General features: G+C 42.2%; 1 protein-coding gene across 1 annotated transcript; it reads left to right on the plus strand.

The window, feature by feature from the left end:
- Positions 1 to 858: 858 nt before the first annotated feature.
- On the plus strand, positions 859 to 27,643 carry scn4aa (sodium channel, voltage-gated, type IV, alpha, a). The gene is made up of 27 exons (XM_056429585.1): positions 859 to 943; positions 7,291 to 7,591; positions 7,922 to 8,040; positions 9,795 to 9,884; positions 9,974 to 10,102; positions 10,361 to 10,452; positions 10,708 to 11,001; positions 11,095 to 11,158; positions 11,252 to 11,393; positions 11,516 to 11,713; positions 11,924 to 12,094; positions 12,170 to 12,299; positions 13,309 to 13,547; positions 13,640 to 13,813; positions 13,910 to 14,266; positions 16,521 to 16,979; positions 17,682 to 17,723; positions 17,897 to 18,029; positions 18,109 to 18,263; positions 18,357 to 18,530; positions 18,657 to 18,779; positions 19,572 to 19,853; positions 19,943 to 19,996; positions 22,170 to 22,311; positions 22,992 to 23,116; positions 23,307 to 23,577; positions 23,663 to 27,643. Exons 2-27 carry the CDS (start codon positions 7,340 to 7,342, stop codon positions 24,949 to 24,951), a joined length of 5,700 nt encoding a protein of 1,899 aa, XP_056285560.1. The 5' UTR covers positions 859 to 943; positions 7,291 to 7,339; the 3' UTR covers positions 24,952 to 27,643.

The following is a 27,643-nucleotide window of genomic DNA, read 5'->3' on the forward strand; positions in this document are numbered from 1 at the left end:
TAACCAGGGTGTGTTCCTCAGCGGGTGTGTCGCTGAGCAGGAAAACTGGTTCGAAACGTGAAGTGGTTGGTGCACAGCGGGCTTCTGTGTAGACTTACTACTCCTGCGAACAGTTACCCAACCATCCGGCTGCACGGTTACCGCTGGGGCACAGCTAACAGCTGACTGTAGCTCCGCGCCGACTACGGGAGAGGCGGGCTAACTAGCATAGCTGTCTGAGCTTCGATAGCGCGGAGCCGTGCATCTAACCCACTTAGACCTGCCTCCAACCTAGCAAATAAACTACACTTGTTGCATGTATCGTTATCATTAAGGGAGGCAGGGGGATAACTATACATGAGACACACTGAGCAAGAGGGAGCGGGAGGGAGAGAAGAAGAAGTCATGCTCGCTGTTGAGCTGGCAACCAGAGCTTACCGGAAGAGTGAGATGATGCGTATATATGTATATATATAATGTGTGTAATTTTTATATTAAAAAAATTATATACATACACTTTAATTCATGAAATATTAAGCGCATGACTGGAGAGAGATATTAAATTAAGTCGACGTGAACTTTTTTGTCTACGCTAATAAACGATGTGCGCTTCCACCCTATAACATAATTAATACATGAAGTAAAGATTCGTGGCGGAGGCTCAGTTGCATAAAACACTCTTATGCTGAGAGGAGTTCGCGGTGCAGCGGGAACGTCGCGCACGCTTCCTCCTCGCTGAAGTGTCAAAGGTCTGGTGTGATCCTGTACCTGACGCGACTCCTCCGGTTTCACTGCAGGACGCCACCGCTGCGTCAGCAACAGCTGTCCCGCCGCCACGCGCCGGCTAGAAGGGGAGAATTACCTCCTCGGCGCAAGGCTCGCACGAAGACTTGATTATTATTTATCTTTTTCCTTTTTTACAAGTTTCTTGGATTCTTTGGGAATATTTGCTTTATTGTGAAAGGTAACCTGTCTCCTGCTTGTTTCCCGTGAGCCGGTCGAGAGGATTCCTGCACGGAGCTCAGAATATACACGTTTCCTGCCAGGCTGCAGGTTGAAGGGTTCTGCTTTGACTTGATGGTTATTTATGGTCCTATTTCCTGGCTATTTATCTTTCTGCTATATTGCGTCTTCTTGATTTTTAAGGTTGGAGTTGGGCTGTTTTGTGTCATGGTTTAATTTTGACTGTGGTGAAACGTAATGTGCACAGTTTTCAATCCAGTAACTAATAATCAGTTGGCTATACAAGGAGCTGTAAATACAGAAAACAGAACTCATACAGAAAAAGTAGCATGACATCTTTTTCTTTTCTTCTTGCTGCTGAAAATATTCAGTTGCACCGGTGAAGAAATTAAATGCAAATTATTTTAATATGAGTGACTTAGTAATAAACACATGCCTTGTAATTGAGCTTAGGTCACATATTGGAATTGGTGGATTTATGAATTCTGTTTTTTAAGTGTGTGTTTGTATCATGCAGGTGCACGCAGTGCCAGATTGGTGTTGCAATATTTATTATACTACAGTAGACGATGTACAGTATGATGGGGAACACATGTGCATGAGCATCCAGGCAGTCACCTGCCAGGTGAATGTCTCCCTGGAGGTACGTGGCTGTAATGTCCAGTTTGAAACCTTCTCGATCCCCACTTTGCCTCCTTCCACAGGGACAACGTGTTATTTTTAGCTCATGTCCTCCTGGCAGATGGGCAAGATACTGTGATGCTGTGGATGCTCATACCCCCCCCCCCCCGCTACTCTAATCCGTGCAGCTGAAATCAGAGGAGTGTGACAGAGACAGCCTGGCTCCGTGCACGCAAAGCAGATCTCTGGACACGTTGGTGGGAGACATGGAGACGTAGCGTTCGTATTAAATCTTGCAGATATATGTAACATGACAAGCTCCTGCAGCGGAGTCCAGCAGAAGTGAACCATCAGGTTGTGTTTTTAAAGTCTTATAGTGAGTTTGTTTTTGCACAATGCATCATTTGTCTTTCACTATTTTTTATTCTCCGCTGAGGACGTCACTCATTTCATCAACTAAGCGGTAGATGGTAAAACATATTAATTTGTGTAGCTTTCAACGTGTGTGTGTGTGTGTGTCTTGCATCACATGTTCTTATTTTATTTTTTATTCTCTGCTGAGGACGTTACTTATTTTATCAACTAAGCGGTAGATGGTAACAAATACTTGTGTGTGTGTGTGTCTTGCATCACATGTTCTTGGATGCTGAAGGTGTCGGTTTTGAGTTTCTTCCACCAACTGAGTCCATGTGACTGCTTGGCCAGGCCTCTGTATTTTCAATACAGAGCATTCAAAAGGTTAAATAAGGTTAAAGATACGTAAAACTTTTTACTTTTGCAAAATCTAATTTTTGCAATACGAGTGAATTCATCATAGCACTTTACTGCTGTAACACATCTGAACAATGTGTGACAGGAAAAGCTTATTTTTTGTTCTAATGGTTCGAACACGAGCAGCTCCTTCATGGATCTCGGTGCTGTGTCTGGACTTGCTTTATGAATATGAAAGGAGCTCCCGCTGGTCTCTCACAAGCTGGATGGAAAGATCTCCATTTCATTTCCACACTCAGATTTCTGTTCCGTGAGTGTAAAGGCCAAATGGGTCAGTTTAATGCGGCAGAAATCTGTTTAGAAAGCTGCATCAGACAATATATCGAAAAAAAACATTATTCCTGCCTCATTCTAAAACTAAATTTACATCCAATGTTTTGATTAGTACCTTAAAGGCCACACCCTGATGCTCTCGTTAAGATGCCTGTGGTGAAACGTTTGCTTTGCTGTGGTCAGCTGCAACACATTATCTGTCCGAGTCCCCTCATAAAATTATTGATTGATGGATCAGTATCGGCCTTTATGTCTTGGTTAGCCATCTGACCATCCGACCGCAGATTACCCGGGTACTTCACAGCTCCTCGGTATGCAGCGACTGACAGCTGCCGTCCTCTTAACAGCAACATAATGCATGTCGGACCATAATGCAGCCTGAGCCTCACTGTGCACACATCCAATCAAAACATCAAAGTCAGACACACAGGGCGTGACCCCGAGGAGATGCCGATCATTTCCAGCCGCGCGAAGCTCGTGGCAACACACAATCGACGCGGTCGGAAGCAGCGGCGGGTGGAGAGGTCTGTTTTTATTGTGGCTCCCGATTGAGTTTGGAAAACCAGGTTGACTGGTGGGTGACGGGGGTGTTTCAGCGAGCTGGAAGAGAGCGGAGCACAGTGCTGCGATCCGACCCGTGAGAACCAGGGGGGAACAGGAGCACGGCCAACGCCAATGGACGGGTGCATAAAAAGCCCTTGTCTGCTCTCTGGATCTGTTGTTTACAACTTCCCCACATTCCCGGAGTGGTAGTCGCTGTGTGTAGTGATACATTTGTCATGTTGACACAGGACACGTGTCGTTGGAATGGAGTAAATCACCAGGTTAGAATCACAGCGTTGTTGTGATTCACACACGTTTTCTATCCAAACCTGGTGAACTCGGCCTCTTTGAAACGCCTCTCTGGCCTCATGAACTGGAGCCGCTCCTCGGCTAGTTTCCGGAGGTGAATATTGGCATGCGGATTCCGCGGCCGGCTAGTGTAACGAAGAGATGTCTACATTACATCGTCTATATCCTCGACCGGAATGTCTCAGGTCACATGACCTTCGCTGACATGCAAGCTGATATGTATATTACTGAATGGGAAAGCTTCTGAAATCTAACATCCAATCCTTCTTCCTTCGTTTGCCACCTGTCCTCAGGGCGAGTCAACGAGCACGGTCATGAAACAAGTTAATTGTCTTCAGCTTGCTTAAAAGCAAGAACTGTGCTTCGGTAAACATTTGCACGTACTTGTACTGCCATTTTATGTTCCTATATACTTCTTCTACCAACTCTAAATATAATTTTTTTTGTTTACATAAAAAAAACATGTATCCTTCTAAAATACAACATATTGTTAAGATTAAATCTGTGGTTCCTAAAGAAGCTGTGTTGGTTTCAGATGTTTCCCCACTGGACTTCTCAGATGGTTTAATTTCAACGATTGTTAAAAGTGGCCTGTCAGAGTTGTGTGAGTGGACCCAGCAGCTTGACGACGCCGTTTGTCCCGCCTCTAACGCCGATTGTCCAATCATACCTTGCGGTGCTCATTCGTCGATTGGATGAATCGGTCAACTCAAACTCGATGGAGCGTGTGACGGTCTGGACCCAGGCCATGTGTGATGCTCAAAAAGTATAATAGTATATAGTATCCTCTATTTCACACAAAAAAGCAAAGATTATAGATACATCCAGAAAAAATAAGAGAAATTTGTGTTGCGGAACTTTGTCTTTAATTTCTCCGACACTTCAGATGTATCTGGTGACCCTTCTTCAGGGGGTCGACCCCCTAGGTTGAAAACCACTGGACAAAAAACTACCTGACTGTATATAAAGTAATTAAAACTATCTCCACTGCAGCTACAACAGTAAGATGCTGCTCATCCATTTAAATCAGTATTGACCATCTAATTATGTTTTGAGTTCCTTACTTTTTATTGAAGTTTATTTGACTTATAATATCTCTGCTCATCTTACTTTTGACGCAGGCCTTTAAATTGTAACTTGGATAAAGGATCAGACTAGACTAGACACTATATTCTGCATATGTTTCCTGAGGATTTAAAACCCGATATACAGAATATAGTTTGGCTGATATTGAATATCGCAATTAATAAATGCAGCTACAAACCACGGCGCCAAAACATATTTACGTAACTGACGAGGCATCAACTCCATGGGGGGAGGGGGGACTTTTTTTTGGAGATTGGCAGGTTTTCAGTAAAGTTTTTTCTGATGGCTTCAGCAGTAACAGTGTGACGTAATGCAATCAGGAAATGTTCCTCCTGCAAGCCACACATAAACCATGCTCAGGATGTGTATTTTAAGGTTGGCTCATGGTCCAGGGGCCAGTTAGGAGCTTCAGAGGTTGATATTGATATTGGTAATGAATCTAAAGTGTTTTGTTTGTTGGTAGGATGAAGAAACTACTGACCCACTTGCTGTTGAAGGAGTAAAGAGTGAGTGGGAAAACGAACGGTGGTCTGATGAGTCGTGGGGTGAAGATGGAATGACTGAAGTCGTTGCGTTAAAGAGGGATTTAAAGGTGTCATGTGACAGATACGGGGTGCGGCGGCGGAAGCTTCGTGTGTTCGGGGCCCCCCGTGTAAATGGGAAGGTGGTGGAGGAAGAGGAGCCTGTTCATCGGAGGGATGTGAGGCGCGGAGCGAAGGCTCAGCCAGGAAGGAATGAGCAGAGTCATCGGGCCTCTGTAACACGACGCTGCGTCCTGAGTGCCCGGAGCAGCTGGGCGGTGTGTGTGTGTGTCGTTTTCTATGTGTGTGTGTATCGTTTTCTGTGTGAGTGAGGTGGTCTGAGGAGGCTGGATTAACGCGTGTGATCGGTGTCGTTGTTGCCACGTTCTAATGCCCGTGTCTGCTAACGCTTCTCTTTTCACAGCCTTCCTGGTGATTAACGTCTGTGTTCTTTGTTGATAGTTTCTGTGTTTCCCCTTCAGAACATGGAGACATATTTAACTTTAATTTAATAGATTGTTATTGCAAGTCCATGGTGACGTGTCAAGGCCACAGCTGTAGTGGGCGACTGTGGGTCAGTGGGTAGCAGCTCCGTCTTTCAATCAGGGGGTTGGCGGTTCAATCCCTTCCCTAGTCGATGCGTCCTTGAGCAAGCCACCCCTGTAGCTGTGTCTACGGTGTATGAATCTAACATGATTGTAAGTTGCTTTTGATATAAGTGTCAGCTAAATGACATGTAATGTAACAATTGTAGTTTGAATTACCTTTTTTGCAGCACAATTATGTATTCAAACAGCTTTTCTTAAATCTTTTACTCGCTTAAGGCCCACGTGGTGTTTTTGTCCTCCACATTTTTTAAAATCCATATCAAAGCTAATTTGCAAATGACTTGCCTTGCAAGCTGCATGTTGATTGTTGCTCTCTGGCAAACATATTTCCCCTTTAATCAAAATACCACCTTCCGGTGAAATGGTTGCAAAATAGCATACGAGGAGACCACTAACACAGTGGTATCTTTTGGGCACATCCATTTTTTTTTTTTATAACTTTTTCTTTTGCATTTTCCACAAACAGATTATTCCTTGACATCTATAAAAGAAGAAAAAAAGAAGAGAAAGAAGAGAAAACAAAAACAAATAAACAAAAAACAAAAAAAAACAAATCAATTTTAAAGAAGAAAAAATAGCCAACGTAAAAGGATAATCGACTCCTTTATTTTGCTATGCGAGCAGCAGTTTAACCTCAGCTGCTCCACACCGGTGGCTAAACACATCAAAGGATGTAAGGGAACGCCGCGTGGACCCGATACGGGAGCGTCTGCTCGGCTCATGAGTAATCTGATGTACACGAGTCATGCCACGGTCCCTTTAGAGCGGTGGGAAAGTCCGAGCTCTCGTCCTGTTGCCCTCTTGACACTTTTAGGTGCTTGTGTTGTCGTGAGAGGTGAAGGGTCAGACGTACGGGGTTGGAGGGCAGGAAGTTAACTGCCTTTGCCCTTCTGCAAGGCACTTGTTCTCACGGGATTACATCACTTGATAAACAGATTGGCAGAATATTGATTGAAGGATTTTTAAAGATCCTTTATTGAGTCTTTTTGTATGTCACTCTGGTCTCTCTCCTCCCTTTCCTGTCATATGTCTTTATAAAAAATATATAATACCATTAAAAACCACAACATTTCTCTTTTTTATATCACTGTAAATGTAATCGTTAAAAAAAGGAAAATATGTAATTTTTAGTTTTAGTGACATGCATTTGGGACGACGGTGGCTCGGTGTTGGAGCCGGTCGTCCTTCAATCAGAAGATCTCTAGACCATATCGACTCAAACCCAGAATTATTCTTGTATTAATGGTTAGTTATCCTGATGGACAGGTGGCACCTTGCATGATAGTCCCTGCCATCAGTGTATGAATGGGTGTAAATGGGGGAATGACATGAAGTGTTAACATTCATCATTTGTTATTGTTTTAAAGGCCCAGTGTGTAGCATTTAGGGGAACTAGGTGCAGCAACGGAATATCATATTTGGGCTAGATGCCCCTTAATCCTATGCACTGGTCCTTTTTAATTGGTCAAAATATAAGATTGGTAATTTTTGATGGGACTTAAATTTAAAGATTCTTACTTGGAATACGCCCCAAAAAATGTCATCCTCCAAACTTGTATGAGGATATGCTGAATATGTCTATGTATTCTCTCCATTTGCTCCTCGTCCACCCTCAGCTCCTCCTAGAGAAACCCCGGTGCGGCGGTATCCCTTCGCGATGCGAAGATGGCGCCCCTGTTCCCTCCCCGAGGCGCCGCGGCGTTCCGCCGCTTCACCCAGGAATCGCTGGCGGAGATCGAGAGGCTCAAGGCGGAAAGCCAGAAGGCAGCAGTAGAGGGCCGCGGGGGGGGAGAGCCAGAGGCCCCGCGCGCTGACCTGGAGGCGGGGAAGGGCCTGCCGATGATCTACGGAGACCCTCCAGCAGCGCTGCTCAACACGCCGCTGGAGGACCTGGACCCCTTCTACAAAGCACAGCACGTCAGTTTGAGCACATCTGGGCATGGCAATACACACACACACACACACATGCACACACACACATGCACACACACTTACACATAATGAGCTTGACTCCGTCCCTGCGTAACCTTAAAATACAGACAGGATGCATTGCTTGACATGCATTTAAGCTGCATACAGTATCTGTTGCTCAATGTAGGCCTATACTATTTCACTCGGGATACGTTACAGTTAAATGTTAAAAGTGTCACTTCAAGATTGTCATCAAGTCATCTTTGAAAATGTGTTTTTAGAATCTGTACCATCTGGCATTCATACATTTATAGTATTTTCTTTTTTTTTCCTCAGACATTCATCGTGGTCACTAAAGGAAACACAATCTTCCGGTTCAACGCCGAGCCGGCCTGCTACGTTCTGAGCCCCTTTAGTTTGGTTCGAAGAGGAGCCATCAAAATTCTCATACATTCATATCCTTTGAGCTTTTTAATTATTCAGTCTGTTCAAGTTTGAACTGGACATAAAGGGGTGTTAAGCCACAAATAAAGTTGGTAAATGTTGGGTATATTCATATATATATATATATATATATTAGGGCTGTGAAACGATTACAAATTGTAATCAAATTAATCACAGGTTTCTGTGGATTAATCATGATTAATCACATATTACCGATATTCTCTGTATATTTTTGTGTGAACATAAAGATTTATGACAAAAGACGGATATATACATTTATACACAGGGGTGCACATAACTTTTTCAGTGAGTTACTCAGGTGAGTACCGGGAGATGGTGTTTGGTACTCACTCCATATGTAGCATCAGCTTTTGTGACGTCCACCTACGGGGGGGGGGGGTGCAAGTGACTTTTTTCCATCCCGATGTGCGCGCACACGCCGGCATCGGAGCTCTGCGGTGCGCGAGACGGAGAGTCGAGAAGTGTTAACGCGACACGCAGAGACAGAAATGACATGCTGCTGGTTCGTGACGATCAACAACAGACGTATTGGAAGCTCATTCTGCGCATGCGTTAAATGCGTAAAAAAAACCAACTAATTAATCCTGTAATTTAATTTTTCACAGCACCAATATATATATATATATATATATATATATGTATGTGTGTATATATACAGCATATGTGTAAATATTAGGGCTGTCAATCGATTTAAAAAAATTAACTAATTAATCGCACATTTTGAAAATCATTAATCGCGATTAAAAGGTTTTTTCTTCTTCGAAAGACTAAATCTTCTAAATGAACGAGTAATCACTTCAGACAGCGTGTATTTTAGACACTTGTTTAATTGTATTCTTTTTTAAAGACAAAACTTCACACAGAGCTGTGTTTTCAAAGAGGCTCCTACATATAAAGTGCCAGCGAGGTATTTAATATCGTGGATGATAAATTATTTCTTCAGTGAAACATCCAGATTAGTAAACAAAGGTGTATTAGAGACCCCATTGGTCCTGTCATCTTTAACATTGAACAGCAGCAGAACCAGTGGCCTTGGTAAACTGACAAATATGTCATGTTAACCCTCAGGAGTCTGGGCTCATTTTCTCGATTTTACAAGACAATGTAAATTCACCTTTTAAAGTCTTTTGCATGTGACACATCCCAGTGTTCCCCCACCATTCTATCAGGGTGAGGCCCCGCCCCCCTGTAATGTTCTCTATAGCGCCAGATTACAGCAGAAGTAATGTAAGGTTCTTTCCTTAAAGACGTCTTTGTTCTTTTATTAAACTAAACGTCTGTTGTTGGTCGTCTCTACAGCAGCATGTCATTCTGTCTCGACGTGTCGTTCACTCTTCTCGGCTCTCCGTCTCGCGCGCCGCAGAGCTCCATGCCGGCGTGTCTGCGCGCGCATCGGGGCGGAGAAAAAAAAGAAAAGTCACAGACACGTCGCCCTCTGCTTCTCTGTGAATATCGAGGAGCAGACGGGAGGAAGGAGGCGGACTGCCGCGGTTTGACACTCAGAGGAGTGCAACAACTTCAACGCACACCGGAAGTAAACAAAGTTGCGTTAATTGCGTTAAAATATTTGAGTGCGTTAATCGCGGCCAAATTAATCGCATAGATTAACGCGTTAACGCTGACAGCCCTAGTAAATATACATATATATAAACAAATATAATGTATGTGTGTATATAAACAGTGTATGTATATATACATATATATAAACAAAATTCCCATGTCTGTTTCCTTAATCCTGAATTAAATTATTCAGCCTGTTCATCATGATTACGATTCTAGCGAATTGTGTGTTCATGACGATGAGCAACCCGCCAGCATGGAGTAAAACCGTTGAGTGAGTTCTTCAATATTGTGCTTTTTTGGTAATTCCTGTGTCATATTTGAAACTGTCTTACACTGGCTTGTGTTTCCTCCCACGTGCAGGTATGTTTTTACTGGTATCTACACCGTTGAGGCGACGATCAAAGTGTTGTCGAGAGGTTTCTGTTTTGGATCTTTTACATTCCTTCGAGATCCGTGGAATTGGCTGGATTTCATGGTGATCAGCATGGCGTACGTGCACTTTCAATGGTCGCGTTTTTCAGAAAATCTGTGATATAAATTCCAAATCCTGGCATTAAAACATATATTATGTTTGTAAATGGCTATTGAATATAAAACCTGATATTGTGCAGTTGTTTTTGTGCAATTTTTAGCCGATTTGGGGAGTAATAATGTTACAATATAGTACTACTACTACTACTACTAATAATAATAATAATATGTTGATCCTTATTTGGCTTCAATTAATTGTTTTATGTCTTTCCACAGATACGTCACTGAGTTTGTTGACCTTGGCAACGTGTCAGCTCTCAGGACATTTCGTGTACTTCGAGCCCTTAAAACAATCACTGTGATTCCTGGTAATTGTTTTATATATATCTATATTTATGAATATTTTTTTATCTGTGTGACTCAGTGTTTTATTGATTCATGAGTGTGTAATTTCACAAAAGAGAAGGCATATATATATATACATATATACTGTAAACTTCATGTTTTCATTTAAATCCCCTGCCAATATGTTTTGTGAGAAGACTAATAGCTTCACTCACACTTATGAATCATTTGTCATATTGATTATCACTGTTTCAGACGTATCAATCGCATGTTTTCAGGTTTGAAAACCATCGTGGCCGCTTTGATCCAGTCAGTGAAGAAAATGGTGGACGTCATGATTCTGACCGTCTTCTCCCTCGCTGTCTTCGCCCTCGTCGGCCTTCAGCTCTTTATGGGGAATCTGCGGCAGAAATGTGTGCGCTGGCCCCTCGAGACAAACGAGGCAGCCTTTGAATTTTTTAACGCCACCGCCATGTTTAACGCCACGGCGTCCTTTAACAGCACCGCGGGCTTCAATGACACGACATATTCCAACAGCACCTTCGATTTCAATGAGTATATTGAAAACACAGGTATGTTTAACACATCTCGCATCTCTTTTCTTTCTTAAAGCTGATGTTATCCTGTTATTATTAAAACAGTTTTATCTTCTTGCTTGCTGATAGATAATCACTATTCTTTGGAAGGCAGCCTCGATGCTCTACTTTGTGGAAACAGCTCTGATGCTGGGTATATATTCTGCACACTATATCATTTTATCTGGTCCGAGTGTGGTTTGGAGGCTGGGAGAGAAATTGCAGACCCTTTTATCTTTGTTGATAGGAAGTGCCCAGAAGGATACACGTGCATGAAGGCTGGGAGGAACCCCAACTATGGCTACACCAGTTTTGACTCTTTTGGCTGGGCCTTCCTGGCCCTCTTCAGACTCATGACCCAGGACTACTGGGAGAACGTTTTCCAGCTGGTTGGCACTTCTTTCATTTGTTGCAAACAGATTCATGACGTCTAACTTTAAACTTTTTTTTTTAAACTTCAGCCGTAAATTTTTCCTTAGTTCTCGTAGCTTCCTTTTTGCTCTGATTCCAGATCCTGCGGGCGGCCGGTAAGACCTACATGCTGTTCTTTGTGTGTATCATCTTCCTGGGCTCCTTCTACCTCATCAACCTCATCCTGGCTGTGGTAGCCATGGCGTATGATGAACAGAATCAGGCAACTCTGCGAGAGGCCAGAGAGAAAGAGGAAGAGTTCCAGCTGCAACTCGAGCAACTCAGGAATCAGGAAGAGGTGACTGTTACAAGCAATTAGCAGACAGCTAATCGTACGTTTACTTTAACTACAATAGGATATACCGCCGTCATCTCAGTTTATTTAAGAGGGAGCCTGAAATCCTGGATGTTCATCAAAAAAAACTACTGCTTGGCTGTAATTGTTGTTCACATGATTACATTGAAACCTACATTTTTTTTTTTTTCTTTTTTCTTTTTCATCTCTAAGGCTATAGGTCTCGGGAGCCAAGCCACTCTAACCAGTAAGAAGTCGCTGAGTCATCACACCATACCTGAGTTTACAGACGATGACTGCAGCCTTCAACATGATGAAATTATCAAGGATCGTAACGGGAGAATCATTCCCCGTCTGTTAATCAAAGCGCCCACCATGAGAGAGGTGAAGCCCTCTCACCCACTGGTCACAGTTGATTGTTGTTTTAAAAGCAAAGAAATGCATTAACACATGTTACAGTCTGCTTCAGAATACGAGCTCAGAGACAAATCAATAAGCTCCGTGCACAGCATGATGCACCTGGAGGAGCCGGGCCTGAAACGGAGGACTGCCAGTGCTCTGACGATGGCCACTATAGCTGCTATGGAAGGTACAGTGCCCACAAAGGTAGAAACCTATCTCTGATAATGCACCGATGATTGTCGTTTCCCGAGACGTAAGGCTTTATTTTCTCTCGCTTTGGTCAAACTAATATAAGAAGTTAGAGCAGTAGGGTCTAAGCTTCTGCAAGTGTCAAGTTCCTCCAGGGAATGAAGATGAGATGCTTTAATCATGTGAGCTCTAATTGCTCACATTATCAAGCGGTTGTTCACATAATACATAGATTTTTATCCGAGGCCAATACAGTAGCATTGTCTTGAGCTTGCCATGATCACATTGTGCGCTGGTGAAATCCCCGTCAACATTCAGTGTCGCGCCCTTGTGGTGTTAATCTTTGGCTATTTTAGCTCGACTTTACCTTGGCACAGACATCAGTGCTCCCTGTTAGCTGCAATGTGCAGATTATTTAAAGGTGATTTAAAGGAACATCGTGTAGCATTTAGTGGGATCTAAATATATAAAATTAATAACTGTTTTCCTGAGTGTATAATCACTTAAAAATCAATACAACCGTTGGGGTTTTGTTAACTTAGAATAAGCCTTTTGCATCTACGGGTGCTCTTCAAAGAGTCTGCCATGTTTCTACAGTAGCCCTGAACGGACAAACCCACCTGCTTCAGAAAACACGGAAACGGAAACATGGGAATCCTCTGTTGGTCTTGAGGAGCTGCAGCATTCAAAAGCAGTTTCCAAAGTGCAATCACTTGAAATCCTCCTTGCTCGACTAACTCTCTTCTGCCCCGCTGCCAACTCGTTAGGGTTAAAACCCGCCAGGGTGATAATTTGCCGCCGCACTGGTTCTGCTATTCTCCGAATGGCATATGCTCCTCTCCCAACAACTCTCTGGATAGCGACAATCGTATTTTTCGGCCTGTAATTCTCACACAAGAGAAGTTTCAACCCTCGATGATACCAAATCGTACACACTGGACCTTTTTTAAGTTTTTTAAAAAGTTTTAAACGAATGGTAGACTACCTCATTGTTTTTCTTTGTCTAGAGTTGGAGGATGCTCAGAGGCCGTGCCCACCCGCCTGGTACAAGTTTGCTGACATGTTCCTGAAGTGGGACTGCCACCCGGGATGGGTGTTTTTCAAAAAGTGGATGCTCTTCGTGGTGATGGACCCCTTTGTCGACTTGGGCATCACCATCTGCATCGTGCTCAACACCCTCTTCATGGCCATGGAGCATTACCCCATGACCCCCGAGTTTGAACACATGCTCTCCGTGGGGAATCTGGTGAATATGAGGCCGCGTTGCATTTAAATGTTATCGTGGAAATGTCCGTACGCCTCAGACTTGATTTGAACAGAACATTTCTGCCCCTGCAGGTTTTCACTGGGATCTTCGCAGCGGAGATGTTCCTCAAGCTGATCGCCATGGACCCCTACTACTACTTTCAAGTTGGCTGGAACATCTTCGACAGCATCATCGTCACTCTCAGTCTGGTGGAGTTGGGGCTGGCGGATGTCCAAGGGCTGTCTGTCCTCAGGTCCTTCCGTCTGGTGAGAAACAACAAGTGGTTCACTTCGTATCCGTTGACCACGATGAGATAACTTCCTTCATTGTTATCCACTGTCTTTTACTTGTGTTGGAGATAGCTCCGTGTCTTCAAACTGGCAAAGTCCTGGCCCACGCTCAACATGCTGATCAAGATTATTGGCAACTCGGTAGGCGCTTTAGGAAACCTGACTTTGGTGCTGGCCATCATCGTCTTCATCTTCGCTGTGGTCGGCATGCAGCTCTTTGGCAAGAACTACAAAGACTGCGTGTGCAAGATCTCGTTGGATTGCGAGCTGCCGCGCTGGCACATGAACGACTTCTTCCACTCGTTCCTCATCGTTTTCCGCATCTTGTGCGGCGAGTGGATCGAGACCATGTGGGACTGCATGGAGGTGGCCGGAGTCGGGATGTGCTTGGTTGTCTTCATGATGGTGATGGTCATTGGAAATCTAGTGGTGAGTGCAACAATTTACGATCAGGGTAAATATAAATGTTGTTTCTTTTCTAGTGGCTGTGTTTATAGTCATTGCTTACATCAGCACTCAGTGAATCGGAAGTAGATGGTCTTCTCCAAGCTCGCACATGGCGCCGCTCAACTGCACATGCAACTGTTACGACTGTGAAGCTGTAAAGCTGGCAAACGATTTAGAGCATTCGTTCTAAATCTAACAGTTATCTTATTAGAAAGCCAGGAGATTTTGTGGCCTGCATGTCTCAGCAGTCTATTGTTAACCTCTGAGCTGAGTGAGGGTGGTCAAGGACGGCCTGACACAGCTGGGGGAGAAGATCGTATCCACTAGGGGGCATTGAGTGACACATACATACAAGAGAATACAACAGACAGTACATCTGCATGTTTTGGGAGTTTAAATGTGTCTTGAGGTTATGCTTTTGATTTTTCAGCAGGATTATGGAAAAACTTGATTTCCATTAAACTTGGTGCAGGGTGTGAACCCGTTAACAAATGAAATGCATTTGGAGCTGATTGGCTTGGTGGAGGTCTAGAAGAGCTGTTCACTCGCCTCTTCAAACAGTGTCGGGGTGAATCTGTGCACAGAGGAGTTTGTGACGCTTTGTGAAGAATCCTGACTGTCTGGAGCATGCTGACATGCATCATTTCAGCTTGGTATTGAATGACCAGAGCCAAAACCCATTTCCTGTGAAGTTTATTCATAGAGATGGAAAGGAAATGGCTCATCGCCAAGCTGACAAAAGTATTTCGACGGCCACACTGTGCCAAAATTACCACGGCTTTCTTGTGATGCACACTATTTGCACTGACATAAAGGCAAATAGTATATTAGCACACGTCGGGGGGGGGGGGGGGGGTTTGACCTTGAGTATGTGCTAAGATCCGGCTCAAGGAAGCTGGCTGCCACTGAGGGAACAAACACAGACAGCTGAGCAAGCAGAGCTCAGGTGGCAGTGGGGACCGGGTGTGAAGGAAAAGTTATTTGATAGCAGGATAAAGTGCAATCGATGAAGAGGTAATCATTTTGGGCCATCAACGCCACAAATTTGTAATTTGTGAAATTGGGCTATACAAATAAACTGAATTGAATTGAATTGAAAAGTGTATGGAGTGGATTTCACTGCAATAATCATAGTTTGCTCATTAGCGGTGAGTTAAAACATTCTTTTATTTTTTTATAAAGCACTAAATATTTGATATTACTTTGCGTCATTTCAAGGGCACAGGTGAATATTATTAAGAACATGTTGAATTCTAGAACATCTTGTAGGAAAAGTGCAGCATTTGGTCAATAAGCCTATTTATTCTTTTGTCGAGAATTTTATAAGGAGCTGCAGACAGTTGCCCGAGCTTAGCATGGAGACTTAAAGAAGGGGAACACCACTAGCATGGAACACAATTTCACAAGTTATGTCTCATTTTTTATTTTTTTGCACAAACGCGAATTACCCAGCAACCTCATGGTGATGACAAGACTCCAGGAGATCACTGCACCGCACCCCCAAAACCGCAGATAAACCCCCATAAAATCAACTAGCCGTTTTAATATTTTAGATTTTGTTCCATGTTTGTTCACCTTTAGACTAGTTGTTCCCCCCTGTTTATAGACTTTATGCTAAGCTATCTGTCTACTAACTGATGGCTTTTATTGGCTCTTCTCTCTCTCCCAATTCTCGACAATAAAGCAGATAGTATTTCCCAAAATGTGAAACTTATCTTCAAGATACAAAGCTCTCATATCATCAGGTTATTGGAGCAGCTCTAACGAGAACTGAATGTATCATTTAGCATTTCTTTGTTTAATGTCTTTAAAGCAGTTTTCACTCCTCCGGCAGCTCCTCGTCTTTACTGGTTGACGGCTCCCACACTGGAATGAGGCCGATCCGCCGGCCGTGTAATCGTGATCTCCCGCTAAACCTGAACAGGAACCGAGAAAATGACCAACGTGTTTAGACTCTAAAGATAGCTGCGTCTGCAACAGGAGGCCAACGACATAATATTCATCGATGTGCCATCACAGGGCCAATTTGATATGTGATGTGTATTTGAGACTCATAATTTCTCATGCGGACCCTCAGGGATTCACTCCCCCATAGCTGTGATACAACAAGTTATGATCGTTTAAATCCGGTGCATTAATCATTAATATAAATGAATACAGACTTCTTGTAGAAAATGTTTTTCACATCATATGAAGTTGTGGTAATTTGAGATTTCAGTGTAAACTTTACCCTCAGGTGTTGAACCTCTTCCTGGCCTTGCTGCTGAGCTCGTTCAGCGGAGACAACCTCTCCACGGGGGACGATGACGGGGAGATGAACAATCTCCAGATCGCCGTCTGCAGGTTCACACGAGGCTTCGACTGGCTCAAAGCGTTCGTCGCTCGAACCGTCCTGCGAATTCTCAGGAAGAAGCCCAACGAGCCCGGTGAGGGCCCGGAGGACGACGAGAACCCCAAAATGGAGGAAATTGAAATGAACCACATGGACACCGGTCAGAGTCTCAAAATGTCGGATGGGATAGGTGATTGTTTAGTTGAAGGCCGGCCTTCTGGAGAGTTCAGCCTCAATGTGCCAATCGCTCAGGTTGAGTCAGACTTTGAAAACCTAGGCGAGGATGATGATGCTGATGATGCTGATGATGATGCTGATGATGATGCTGATGACTCAGAGATATCGGATGAGAAAAATAATGAGGTACGGTCAATCTATTTATCTACGTGCACTGGAGATACACCAGCCACCAACAGCATGAAGATGTTTTACTCTATCCCTTTGGAAAACTAAAATATTATCTTAAATATCTCTTTAGTTTATTAACTATTAACCTTTGCTTAACTAATGGCTCATTGTTTTTTTTGTTTGGGATTTTATCTACTTTTTAAAAATGTGCTTTTTCTTGAAAGGTGCTAAATGAATAAAGTAATTATAAAGTTGGAAGTTATGTGATTAAAAAAAACATTCTAATTGATTAAAGTTGAAATTTGATCTACAAACCTACGGAGGCCAGATGCCGACTGGACATCACCTGTTTAAATGTGTGCATCGTTCAGGCTTCAATAACAAGACTGGACAACTTAAATCTTTTATCATTCCTATTGGCACATGTTGCCCAGCAAAGCACTGCCCAACTTTAATGAATTAAATTAAATTAGTGACGGTGATAATTGTCCCAATTTAACCGGTCAGTAAAAGTGAGATGTCAGTCAAGCAGCATCTGTAGATGTACACACCGTCCGCAGAATAATGATAATGGGACTTAAATAATAGATGTTGTAGAGAGCCTTTTTCAATGGTGTTAACTGTATATTAAACTGTATTTTTTAGGGTGAAAGAATGGATGTCTTACTGCTAATTAATGCTTTCTGAAGTTCATCCTTTATTCCTGTGCCATTTCAGGAAAACTTAGAAGATGAAAGTAGCATGCTGAGAAATGTTCAAGTGAGTAACTCTGCAGACCCACAAACCCACAAAGTCCTTGTTCCAGATGGTTGATTAAGGTCATCACTGTACATGTGGTTCTGCGCATTATAACTGTGGGAAGGGGGTACATCAAAAATGTATATTTTGAATGGTGGCTTTGTAACTGAGCTTCAATTGTAATTCTTGACTAGCTGATGGGTGCTTTGAATGATGGGGATTCTTCAGTGTGTAGCACCATGGACTATCAGCCACCTGAGCCTGAACCAGAAGAGCTGGAGGAAGAAGAGCCCGACCCCGTGGAGCCCGAGGCCTGCTTCACCGACGGTATGAATGAAGCCGCGGGATATTAAAGAGGATCCTCTCGCAGACGGTGAACTCTTTTATTTGACCCCCCCCCCCGCAGAGTGTGTGAAGCGCTGGCCGTGTCTGACGGTGGACATCACCCAAGGCAAAGGCAAGAAATGGTGGAACCTCCGTAGGGCTTGCTTCACGATTGTGGAGCACGACTGGTTTGAAACCTTCATCATCTTTATGATCCTCCTCAGCAGCGGCGCTCTGGTGAATACTGACGTTGTTTTAAGCGATGAGGTTTAGATGCTGTATTGCGGTCAGGACGTGTGTCTGAGTGTCTCGTGTCTTTTCTCTTGGCAGGCGTTTGAAGATATATACTTAGAAAGACGCCGAACCATCAAAATTATTCTGGAGTATGCTGACAAAGTTTTCACCTACGTCTTCATCATCGAGATGCTCCTTAAATGGGTGGCATACGGCTTCAAGACCTACTTCACCAACGCCTGGTGCTGGTTAGACTTTTTCATTGTAGATGTAAGTTTTGGCATCCTATTATTTTTTTTGACAGAGTAACTTTTCAACATGCAGGACAAACATGTTTGATGTCAGATCATTTCTCGTGGTAACGCATGAATAGGAAATGTTTTGATTCTGCCACAGATTTCCCTGATTAGTTTAGCTGCCAATTGGATGGGATACTCCGACCTCGGGCCGATCAAGTCCCTCAGGACCCTCAGGGCCCTCAGGCCTCTTCGGGCGCTGTCGAGATTTGAAGGGATGAGGGTACGTTTTTTTCTCTCCTGTGCAACCTACTTTGGAGCAATGTGCACGGCTAACCGGTGGTGGGAAATAACCAAGTTCATTCATTTTAAAGTACTTTACTTAAGTTTGGTCATGGCTTTTCAGAAGGAGATATTACTGCCGAGTTTTTCAAATATATTTGTGCGTCACATTTTGGTGCTAAGTGCCATACAGGCCTATTATATTGGATTGAAGGCAGACACTATCCGTCCAATATCTCCCAAACTAGACGACTAGATTGATAGATGATCATCACATGACTCCTCAGATTTATCTGATGACCCTTTGGATTAAAGTAGTTACAACTATCTCCATCTCAAGCAGATAAAAAGTTAAATCTGGGTAGATTAACCTAATTAATCTAATATATAAAATACAATAAATTCTCAGTCAAGAGTACTTTAGCTGCAGAACAAATACTGCATTCTGCCGTTTATACTAATGCAGGTTCTGTACTTGTAATAAAGTATTTTTGCATTGTTAAACTGGTACTTTTACTCAAGTAAAGAACAGTTTTTTCCGCCACTGCTCTAACGTTGATGATGTTTCTGATGCATTCTCACACTAACCCGACTGGCTTTCCTCTACAATGTGTGTTGAATGCATGCTTCCATTGTGGCTGGTGTGGCAGAGCGGACTGAGGTAAGAATACGGGAGGACTTGATGCCAGTGGCAAGCTTGTTGCTCACTCCCGCAAACAAAACAAACCGCGGAACATTTCCATACATTTCTTTATATTCCCTTTATTGTAACAACGTCCTCTCCTCTGAACAGGTGGTGGTGAACGCTCTCGTTGGAGCGATTCCCTCAATCTTCAACGTGCTGCTGGTGTGTCTGATCTTCTGGCTCATCTTCAGCATCATGGGAGTTAACCTGTTTGCCGGGAAGTTTTACCGCTGCGTCAACACCACCACGGGCAAGCTTTTTCCCATGACGGAGGTCAACAACAGGAGCGACTGCATGGCCGTCAAAGAGGCCACGCAGGAGGCCCGCTGGGTCAACGTCAAGGTCAACTATGACAACGTGGGACAAGGTTACCTGTCACTGCTTCAAGTGGTGAGGAGCAAAGTTTCTATTATTAAACACTTGGAAATAAAAGCTTTGTGTTCAATGATGGATTTTAAAACCATGTTGTGTATTTTCAGTCGACTTTTAAAGGCTGGATGGAGATCATGTATGCTGCCGTCGACTCAAGAGAGGTAGTTATTCATTACAGTTATGTATTGATTGAATTGTAAAATAATAGAAATAATTGCAAATACAGGTTGGACATTTTTGCCATGAAATTATTAAAATTATATTTAGAAGTCAAGACTACGTATGAAAAATGGAAGAAACACCAAATAACTTTTTTTTGTATGTTCATAACATAGCAGTATGGATACTCATTATTTCGTATTAGTTATATGAATATAAATAAAGTAAACGAGATTAAGAAATCCAAGTCTAAAGTTCAAAGATTCTTTCTTCCATTTCTCACACCCCTGCACTCTAAAAAGCCCAACTTCAAATTTGTTGTCCTAACACATTTTTTAAAGTTGAGTCAACAAATGCCTTTGAAAAAAGTTGAACTAACTCAAAATGTCAATTTCATTAATAAAGAGTGGAATCCACTTAAAATGTTAAGTTGAGAAAACTTAATATAGTGGTTTGGGCATCTGCTGAGGTAACTAAGGCCACTGCGCATGTATGTCAGTAAACACACACACACATATATATATATACAAATACATATATATATGTAAATACATATATATACTACTTTAATCTTATATTTTAAATAATAAAATAATATAAAAATATTTTCTTTAGCCCGTTTAAAATACATTGGTTTTGATACCATTGTTTGTTTATTATATTTAGATATGGATTAGATTTGGAAGGATATTGTCCATTGTTTAATGGCAGATTTGCTCCAGTTCAGGTTTTGTCACTTATTGAATTAAAGGAGCCTGTACCGTGAGAGCAAATGTTCCCTGTATTTTGCTCAATTTATTTATTTAATTTAACAGACTATGAAGATTGAAATACAATAATACTAATGTGTAGGAGGTGACTCTTGTATGAAAGTGGTATATTTTAGTTTTTAAAATCTGCATAAAAATGTCTTTTGACTTTTAAATTGTATTGTTACAGAATGGGAAGGAAAAAAATGAAAATTTAAAAGAAGCGGTGTAAGGCTCGCTGCAGAGTGGGTGGAGCGGGGGTGTGGTTCAGGAAATTGTCATCAGCTGGACTGATTACCAATCAGTCCAGCTGATGATGATCTGTGTTGTTTATCTGAGTCTGTCTCCATAAAGGAGCTGGACAGACAGGAGATGAGAGGAGCGTGGAGAGCAGACGCAGAATAAGCTACTTGTTGCTTATTGGTGCTTGAGGGGAGGAGGGGGGGGGGGGCTACACACGTGTCACAACCATGTTCCAAAGCTTGTTTCAAGGCCTTGATTTTGGATTCACAAAACAGATTTTTTTCTTTTTTTTCTTTATGCAGCCATTTTGATTTTTAAGGATGTTGACCCTCTGCTGTCTATGTTCAAGTGTTGACACCTGGAATTCATATAGTTATGCAAACAAATGTTTAGTTATTGTTAATAAACATTTTGTGTTTGAAGAAGTTTGTTTTCTTTAACTGTTGACTTTTCCAAAGAAAACGGTGTACATTTTTAATTAATTTAAATGAAGACAACGTTGCAAAGAATGTTGAGTGTACTCAAATAATGGGCTGTGAAATTTAGTAACAAAACATTTTAAGTTAAAAGTAAGTTCTCTCAACAAAACATTTTAAGTTAAAAGTAAGTTCTCTCAACAAAACATTTCTCAACAAAAAATGTTAAGTGCTGTTGATGTATGTTTTTAATCTACAAGAACACACAATTTAAAGTTTCTCCAATTAAATATTTTAAGTGTTCTGAACTTAAGTACATGAGTAGATGTAACTATCAAATGCAATATTTTAAGTAGTGTTAACTTAAATACATAAGTACGTCTGAATAGTAATGTTACGTTTGACAAACTTAAGATATAACTTTGAGTGAACTTCTTATCATAAGTTGACACAACACATTAGCCCTTAGTTGAGTGAACTCAAAAAGGCTTTGCAGCTGGTTGCCTCACTTTTTAAAGTTAACTCAAATTTTTTTTTTTTTGAGTGTGTGCACTTTAAGATAATTCAATATGTATGTAATAATATATATGTGACAGATGGTGATGGTGGAGTGATACCAGTCTTTGGATCAACAAGTACTCTCTGACTAGTATCATGTCCCCTAACCTTTTCTCCCGTGTTTTGCTTGTTCCACCTTTCTTACTTCATAATTCAGTAACAGGCAAAGGACAGATTGTTTGTCTCTAAAGGTTTGGTTCCTCTTTCAGGTCGGGGAGCAGCCCTCTTACGAGATCAACCTCTACATGTACATCTACTTCGTCATCTTCATTATCTTCGGCTCTTTCTTCACACTCAACCTCTTCATCGGTGTCATTATTGACAACTTCAACCAACAAAAGAAAAAGATATGTTTTACACTATTTCTTTAGCGGTCTGCACAAAAGCGATTGTTTGTCTTTTAGTTGCATCCATTCTTATATCTCTGTAATTGTTACAGCCTGTTCCATTGTTTTCCTGTTTTCAGCTTTTCAATAATTGTTTTCTGTTTTATTTTGGTACTCAAACTGTCTGTCGTTCAAATACTTTACTTCCTGTGCAAGAACATGATTAATCAGCAGGTATAAATACCATATAATATAAATATACAATATAAATATCATAAATTAATTATAATAAAATATAAATATCGTATAATATATATCATATATAATATATAAAATCTTAGAGAACATGTTCATACATTAATATGCCCCTATGAACCTTGTTGGAGTTAAAGTGAGCCTGTTTTTATCTTCATTGTGTTTCTCCACCTCCTTGTGTGTCCGTCGTCCAGCTGGTAGCGACGTTCACTTTGCCCAATATGGCTGCTTGAGGAGTTATCCATGTGTGTCATGGTGTTCTCATGTTTTCTTAATGTTTCCAAAAAAGTCCCGCGGCCCTCTATTGGCCAGCCGCCACTGCCCAAAATATGATGTCGTTTGGTGCAGTGTTATGCAAGATTGTCCACGGACAGTCACAGGGAAACACAGAGAAACACATCTCTGCAAGAAAACACGACATCAATCTTGTGGCCATTAATTAACAATCAGTTTGTTTTATGTTGCGTCTGCACGGAGATAAAGACCTCTTCATGACGGAGGAACAAAAGAAGTACTACGAGGCCATGAAGAAACTCGGCTCCAAGAAGCCACAGAAGCCGATTCCACGTCCAACGGTTTGTCATTCGTTTATCACTGATAGTAATATTAACATGTGTTATTTTGTTTGAGCATGACTATTTATTTGATGTATACCTAAAGTAATGACCCCTCAGCTCGGCATGTGGGGCACGGCGATGTCACGGGCCAAATTACCATCTTGGATTTCTGTTTCTGTTCCTCGACCCCTTCCCTTCTTCCCTTCAGAACCTGATCCAGGGAGTGGTGTTTGACTTGATCAGTCAGCAGTTCTTTGACATCTTCATCATGGTGCTCATCTGCCTCAACATGGTGACCATGATGGTGGAGACAGACAACCAAAGCGCAGAGAAGGACGATTTCCTCTTCAAAGTAAACGTCGCTTTCATCGCCGTTTTCACCGGCGAGTGCACGTTGAAGCTCTTCGCCCTGCGGCAATACTTCTTCACCAATGGGTGGAACGTTTTCGACTTCATTGTGGTCATCTTGTCCATTGCTGGTGGGTACATGTACATTACCGAGAAACTGAAAGTTGTGTTCAAAGGGTTAAAAGGTGTTTGTGTATTGTCTCCTTTTTATTTCAGGTACGATGCTCTCGGACATCATCGAGAAGTACTTTGTGTCACCGACTCTGTTCAGAGTGATCCGACTGGCCAGAATAGGCAGGATCCTGCGTCTTATCAAAGGAGCCAAGGGCATTCGGACGCTTCTCTTCGCTCTCATGATGTCACTTCCTGCTCTATTCAACATTGGCCTCCTGCTCTTCCTCATTATGTTCATCTTCTCCATATTTGGCATGTCAAACTTCGCCTACATCAAGAAGGAGGGTGGAATCGACGACATGTTTAACTTCGAGACGTTCGGCGGCAGCATCGTCTGCTTGTTTGAGATCACGACGTCGGCGGGCTGGGACGGGCTTATGCTCCCGATGCTGAACAAAGACTTTCCGGACTGCGATCCGGACTTCGAGAACCCGGGCACGGACGTAAAGGGTAACTGCGGCAACCCGCTCATGAGCATGGCGTTCTTCTGCGGCTACATCATCGTCTCCTTCTTGGTGGTGGTCAACATGTACATCGCCATCATCTTGGAGAACTTCAACGTGGCGCAGGAGGAGAGCGGTGACGCGCTCTGCGAGGAAGACTTTGACATGTTCAACGAGACGTGGGAGAAGTTCGACGTCGACGAAACTCAGTTCATTGAGTACAGCCGGCTCTCGGATTTCTGTAACACCTTGCAGCAGCCGCTGAGGGTAGCGAAGCCCAATCGGCTCCGCTTTATTCAAATGGATCTGCCCCTGGTCATCGGGGACAGGATCCACTGCCTGGATGTCTTGTTGGCCGTCACACAGATGGTCCTGGGAGACACGGTGGAGATGGCGGCGATGCGCGAGAGCATCCAGGCCAAGTTCACCCTGAGCAACCCCACCTCGGACTCCTTTGCGCCGATTACCACGACGGTGCGCCACAAAGAAGAGCAGGCGGCTGCCGTCGTCGTTCAGAGGGCTTACCGCAAGCACCTGCTGAAGCGCTGCATGCGCCACGCCGCCTTCCTGCGCCGCCGTAAGACGGTGGGCAGGAAGGAGGAAGGTGACGGTCCGCCGGAGAAGGAGGGCATGCTCGCGCGGAGGATGGGGGTGCTCTACGGGAGCAAGGCGGACCTCGCCGAGGAAATGGAGAAGGCGGATTTAGAAACTCTAGCAAGCCAACAGCCGCCGAATCCTGAGACGCTGTCGCATGATGACACAGGGGCCCGATGTGGTCCAGAACCCCCCGAGGTTAATATCGTGGCGGTGCCTGTAGAAATCACAAGTGAGGTGTTGTTGCATTCTGCCCCCGACCCACAGGCACACCTGAGGGAGACGATCGTATAACGAGCAGCAGAAGACAATTGATGATGTTGTTTTTGGCCTCATTAGATGAAGAGCGTACACCGTGCTCACGAATGCTTAAACTGCATTCATGACAATTAAACTGCACATTTAATTTCTGTTTTTTAAATCAATATGTGATATTCTTGTGTTTTTTGGTTTTGTGGTTGAAACTGGTGTTAAATTCTTTCTCTGATAATAATAATATAGACATCGGCAAAAATGACCACTATTAATGCTCAAAGAGAACTAACTAAAAATAAACTACTTCACATTTTAAATGAGAATTAATCTGGCTGTAAAAAGTAATATTAAGTTACTAGTTGGGTTTGCCGGGGATGTCTTGATATTGGTTGAGATAAATAGTTTAATTTAATTGACATTTTCAAATTGGATGTGATCTCTCAGCATGTAACTGTAAACTGGCTTTCAGAGAACTGCTGCACCAACCATCAGCTAATTCAATACTAGTATTTGTTATTAAACATCATAGTGAACTTTAAATCTGATACGATAGCTTTCTAGTGAGAAATCCATTTGGAAATTTCAAGATGAGGCACCCTGTATGTCTGAAAATAATATGTAATTCAGTATTTTTTCTATGAAAAGTCATTTAATGCACGCTGTGGTTGAAGCCCTCATCTAGGCTTGCAATAACTTCATTTTTGTTATGGTTAGTGTTCCCACAAAAACAAAATCTGTCCCCCAATTTCTAACCAAAGAGTCACTTGAAAAACAACACTTGAAAAACCTGAATGACCCTGTGTTTATAATACACACTCAGTTTATTATAAACACTATTATTATTTTCTTTGAAAAACAACAAGACATCAATCTGTGACATGAATGCAGCACTATCATCCAACTCATCGATATGCTCACAACTAAAAAAGTTACGATCCGGAGTCGCCGAAAAATTAAAACGGAGCAACTTCTTTTTTTCTGAACATCTTCTTCCTGTTTACTTTAAGTCACTTTTATGTGCGATGTCTTTTTTCATGAGACACTAACAGATTGTCTATGTTGGACTTAGTTCTGTACATAAGGTTTATTACCCTCAGCATTTCTCCTGGTGTACCAGTGAAACCCTGATGCAGTTCACATCCGAAGGCCCAGTTTATATTGCACTATTTATATCCCTTCCTGGTCCAGTTAGAGCAGACTGCAGAGACCATTTTCTAATTTCACCACTGATGTATGCATGTCTTTTCAATGTTTTTGTCTTTCTTTTTCACCTCAGATGGATCTGAAAACTCAAAGCGAGCAGTCGCTTGTTTTACATTTCAGCATTTAGAGTTAAACCCTGTAAACTTTACGATGTGGTGTTTACATGAACAGAAATGCTGAGCTCTCCTTTCATTTCAAACTATTAAGTTTATCTTTTGACTTGATATCAAATTAATTCAAAGTTCTGAAACGTAGCTGAGTGTTGGTTTACTTAAATAAATCCATGAGTCAAGTTAAAGGATGTTTCCAGTGCTTGGATAATATCCAACATTTACATTTGAAACATTTAAATATCCCACACATTTACATGTAAAAAGTTTTTTTTAAAATCTCAACTCTGTCCTCGTGTGGAAAGGTTGCTTCACTTTCTGTTGGTTAAGTCTTAACTGAATTTAAAACGTCTTACTCTGAATACATACAACATAAGCACTTTTAGTTTTTTCTTTTTTTTAATAGGCTATAGAAGGTTGTCCTTTCTCTTTTAACATCAAGGGGGATCAAAACCAACGTGAATGTCTTCATCTTCTCCTCTTTAGGATCGACTCGTCTCCTCTGGTGCAAAGACGTGTCCTCCTTGTGTTTACATAATGGAGGAAGAGCTTTACTGGGACACCCGCAGTCTGTGTTGCCTGTATATACACGTTGTTCCCTTCATTTTTTTCTCTATTGTATATATAATGTTGTTATTGTAAAAAGTGTAAGTGTATTGTGAGAATAAAATACTTATTGTAGGGGAAGTAAGGCTGAGAATATGATGTGAAGCTGATGCCCTCTGCTGGTGTGTACGCTCAACAGGACACATTTATTCTGTCATTTATTCTATTGCCAAACTTTTAGAAGTAGACGTGAAATTGGAAAACAATCCAGTTTGACCTTTCCCCTCTACCTTTGGTGTGAAAGGGTCATTTTTGGGGGACTATTTGCAGCCACAGATTTGGTTCAGTGAGTATTTTCAGCAGTCGGGCTGACTCAAAACAAACTGCCTGTTCATGGTAATAAATAATTAAATACAAATCAACTGACCAACGAAGCTCTCTAACTATCAGCGTTACATTTCTCATCTCGAGTATCGGCATCTTTCCTCTTCAACAGAGCTGCTCATTTCAGCACTTTTTATTGGCTCGCTTGTCCTGTCGCTATGTTTTGTTCATGAGTGTCAACAGACGAAAATAAGCACTGCCTCTAACAAGAAATAAGGAGGTGGGGTGTCTGATTTATTTGCATATTTTTGTGGTTGCACTCTCCGTCTTTCCCACTGTTGACTGGCATTTCTTAAGAGGGATGTGTTGGTCTGACATGTTGGCTGCCTGCAGAGCCGTGCTGCTTTAATCTGTGGCTATTTTAATCGGTTGATGTCCAGCCACCAAAACTAATAATCCGGGCTGCAACCATTTTTTATATATTTGTGGGGATTAAACTGCTTGTTATTTATTTGATTATTTGGTCTAAAAAAAATTAATAATAATAA

The sequence above is a fragment of the Pseudoliparis swirei genome, chromosome 13, assembly GCF_029220125.1.
Source record: "Pseudoliparis swirei isolate HS2019 ecotype Mariana Trench chromosome 13, NWPU_hadal_v1, whole genome shotgun sequence".
Classification (NCBI taxonomy): domain Eukaryota; kingdom Metazoa; phylum Chordata; class Actinopteri; order Perciformes; family Liparidae; genus Pseudoliparis; species Pseudoliparis swirei.

Excerpts from the sequence above, each read along its gene's own strand:
- scn4aa (XM_056429585.1), top strand. The coding sequence starts at position 7,340 with ATGGCGCCCCTGTTCCCTCCCCGAGGCGCCGCGGCGTTCCGCCGCTTC. Across the intron at positions 7,592-7,921 it reads CCTTCTACAAAGCACAGCAC|ACATTCATCGTGGTCACTAA; the intron begins GTCAGTTTGAGC and ends TTTTTTCCTCAG. Across the intron at positions 9,885-9,973 it reads GCATGGAGTAAAACCGTTGA|GTATGTTTTTACTGGTATCT; the intron begins GTGAGTTCTTCA and ends TCCCACGTGCAG.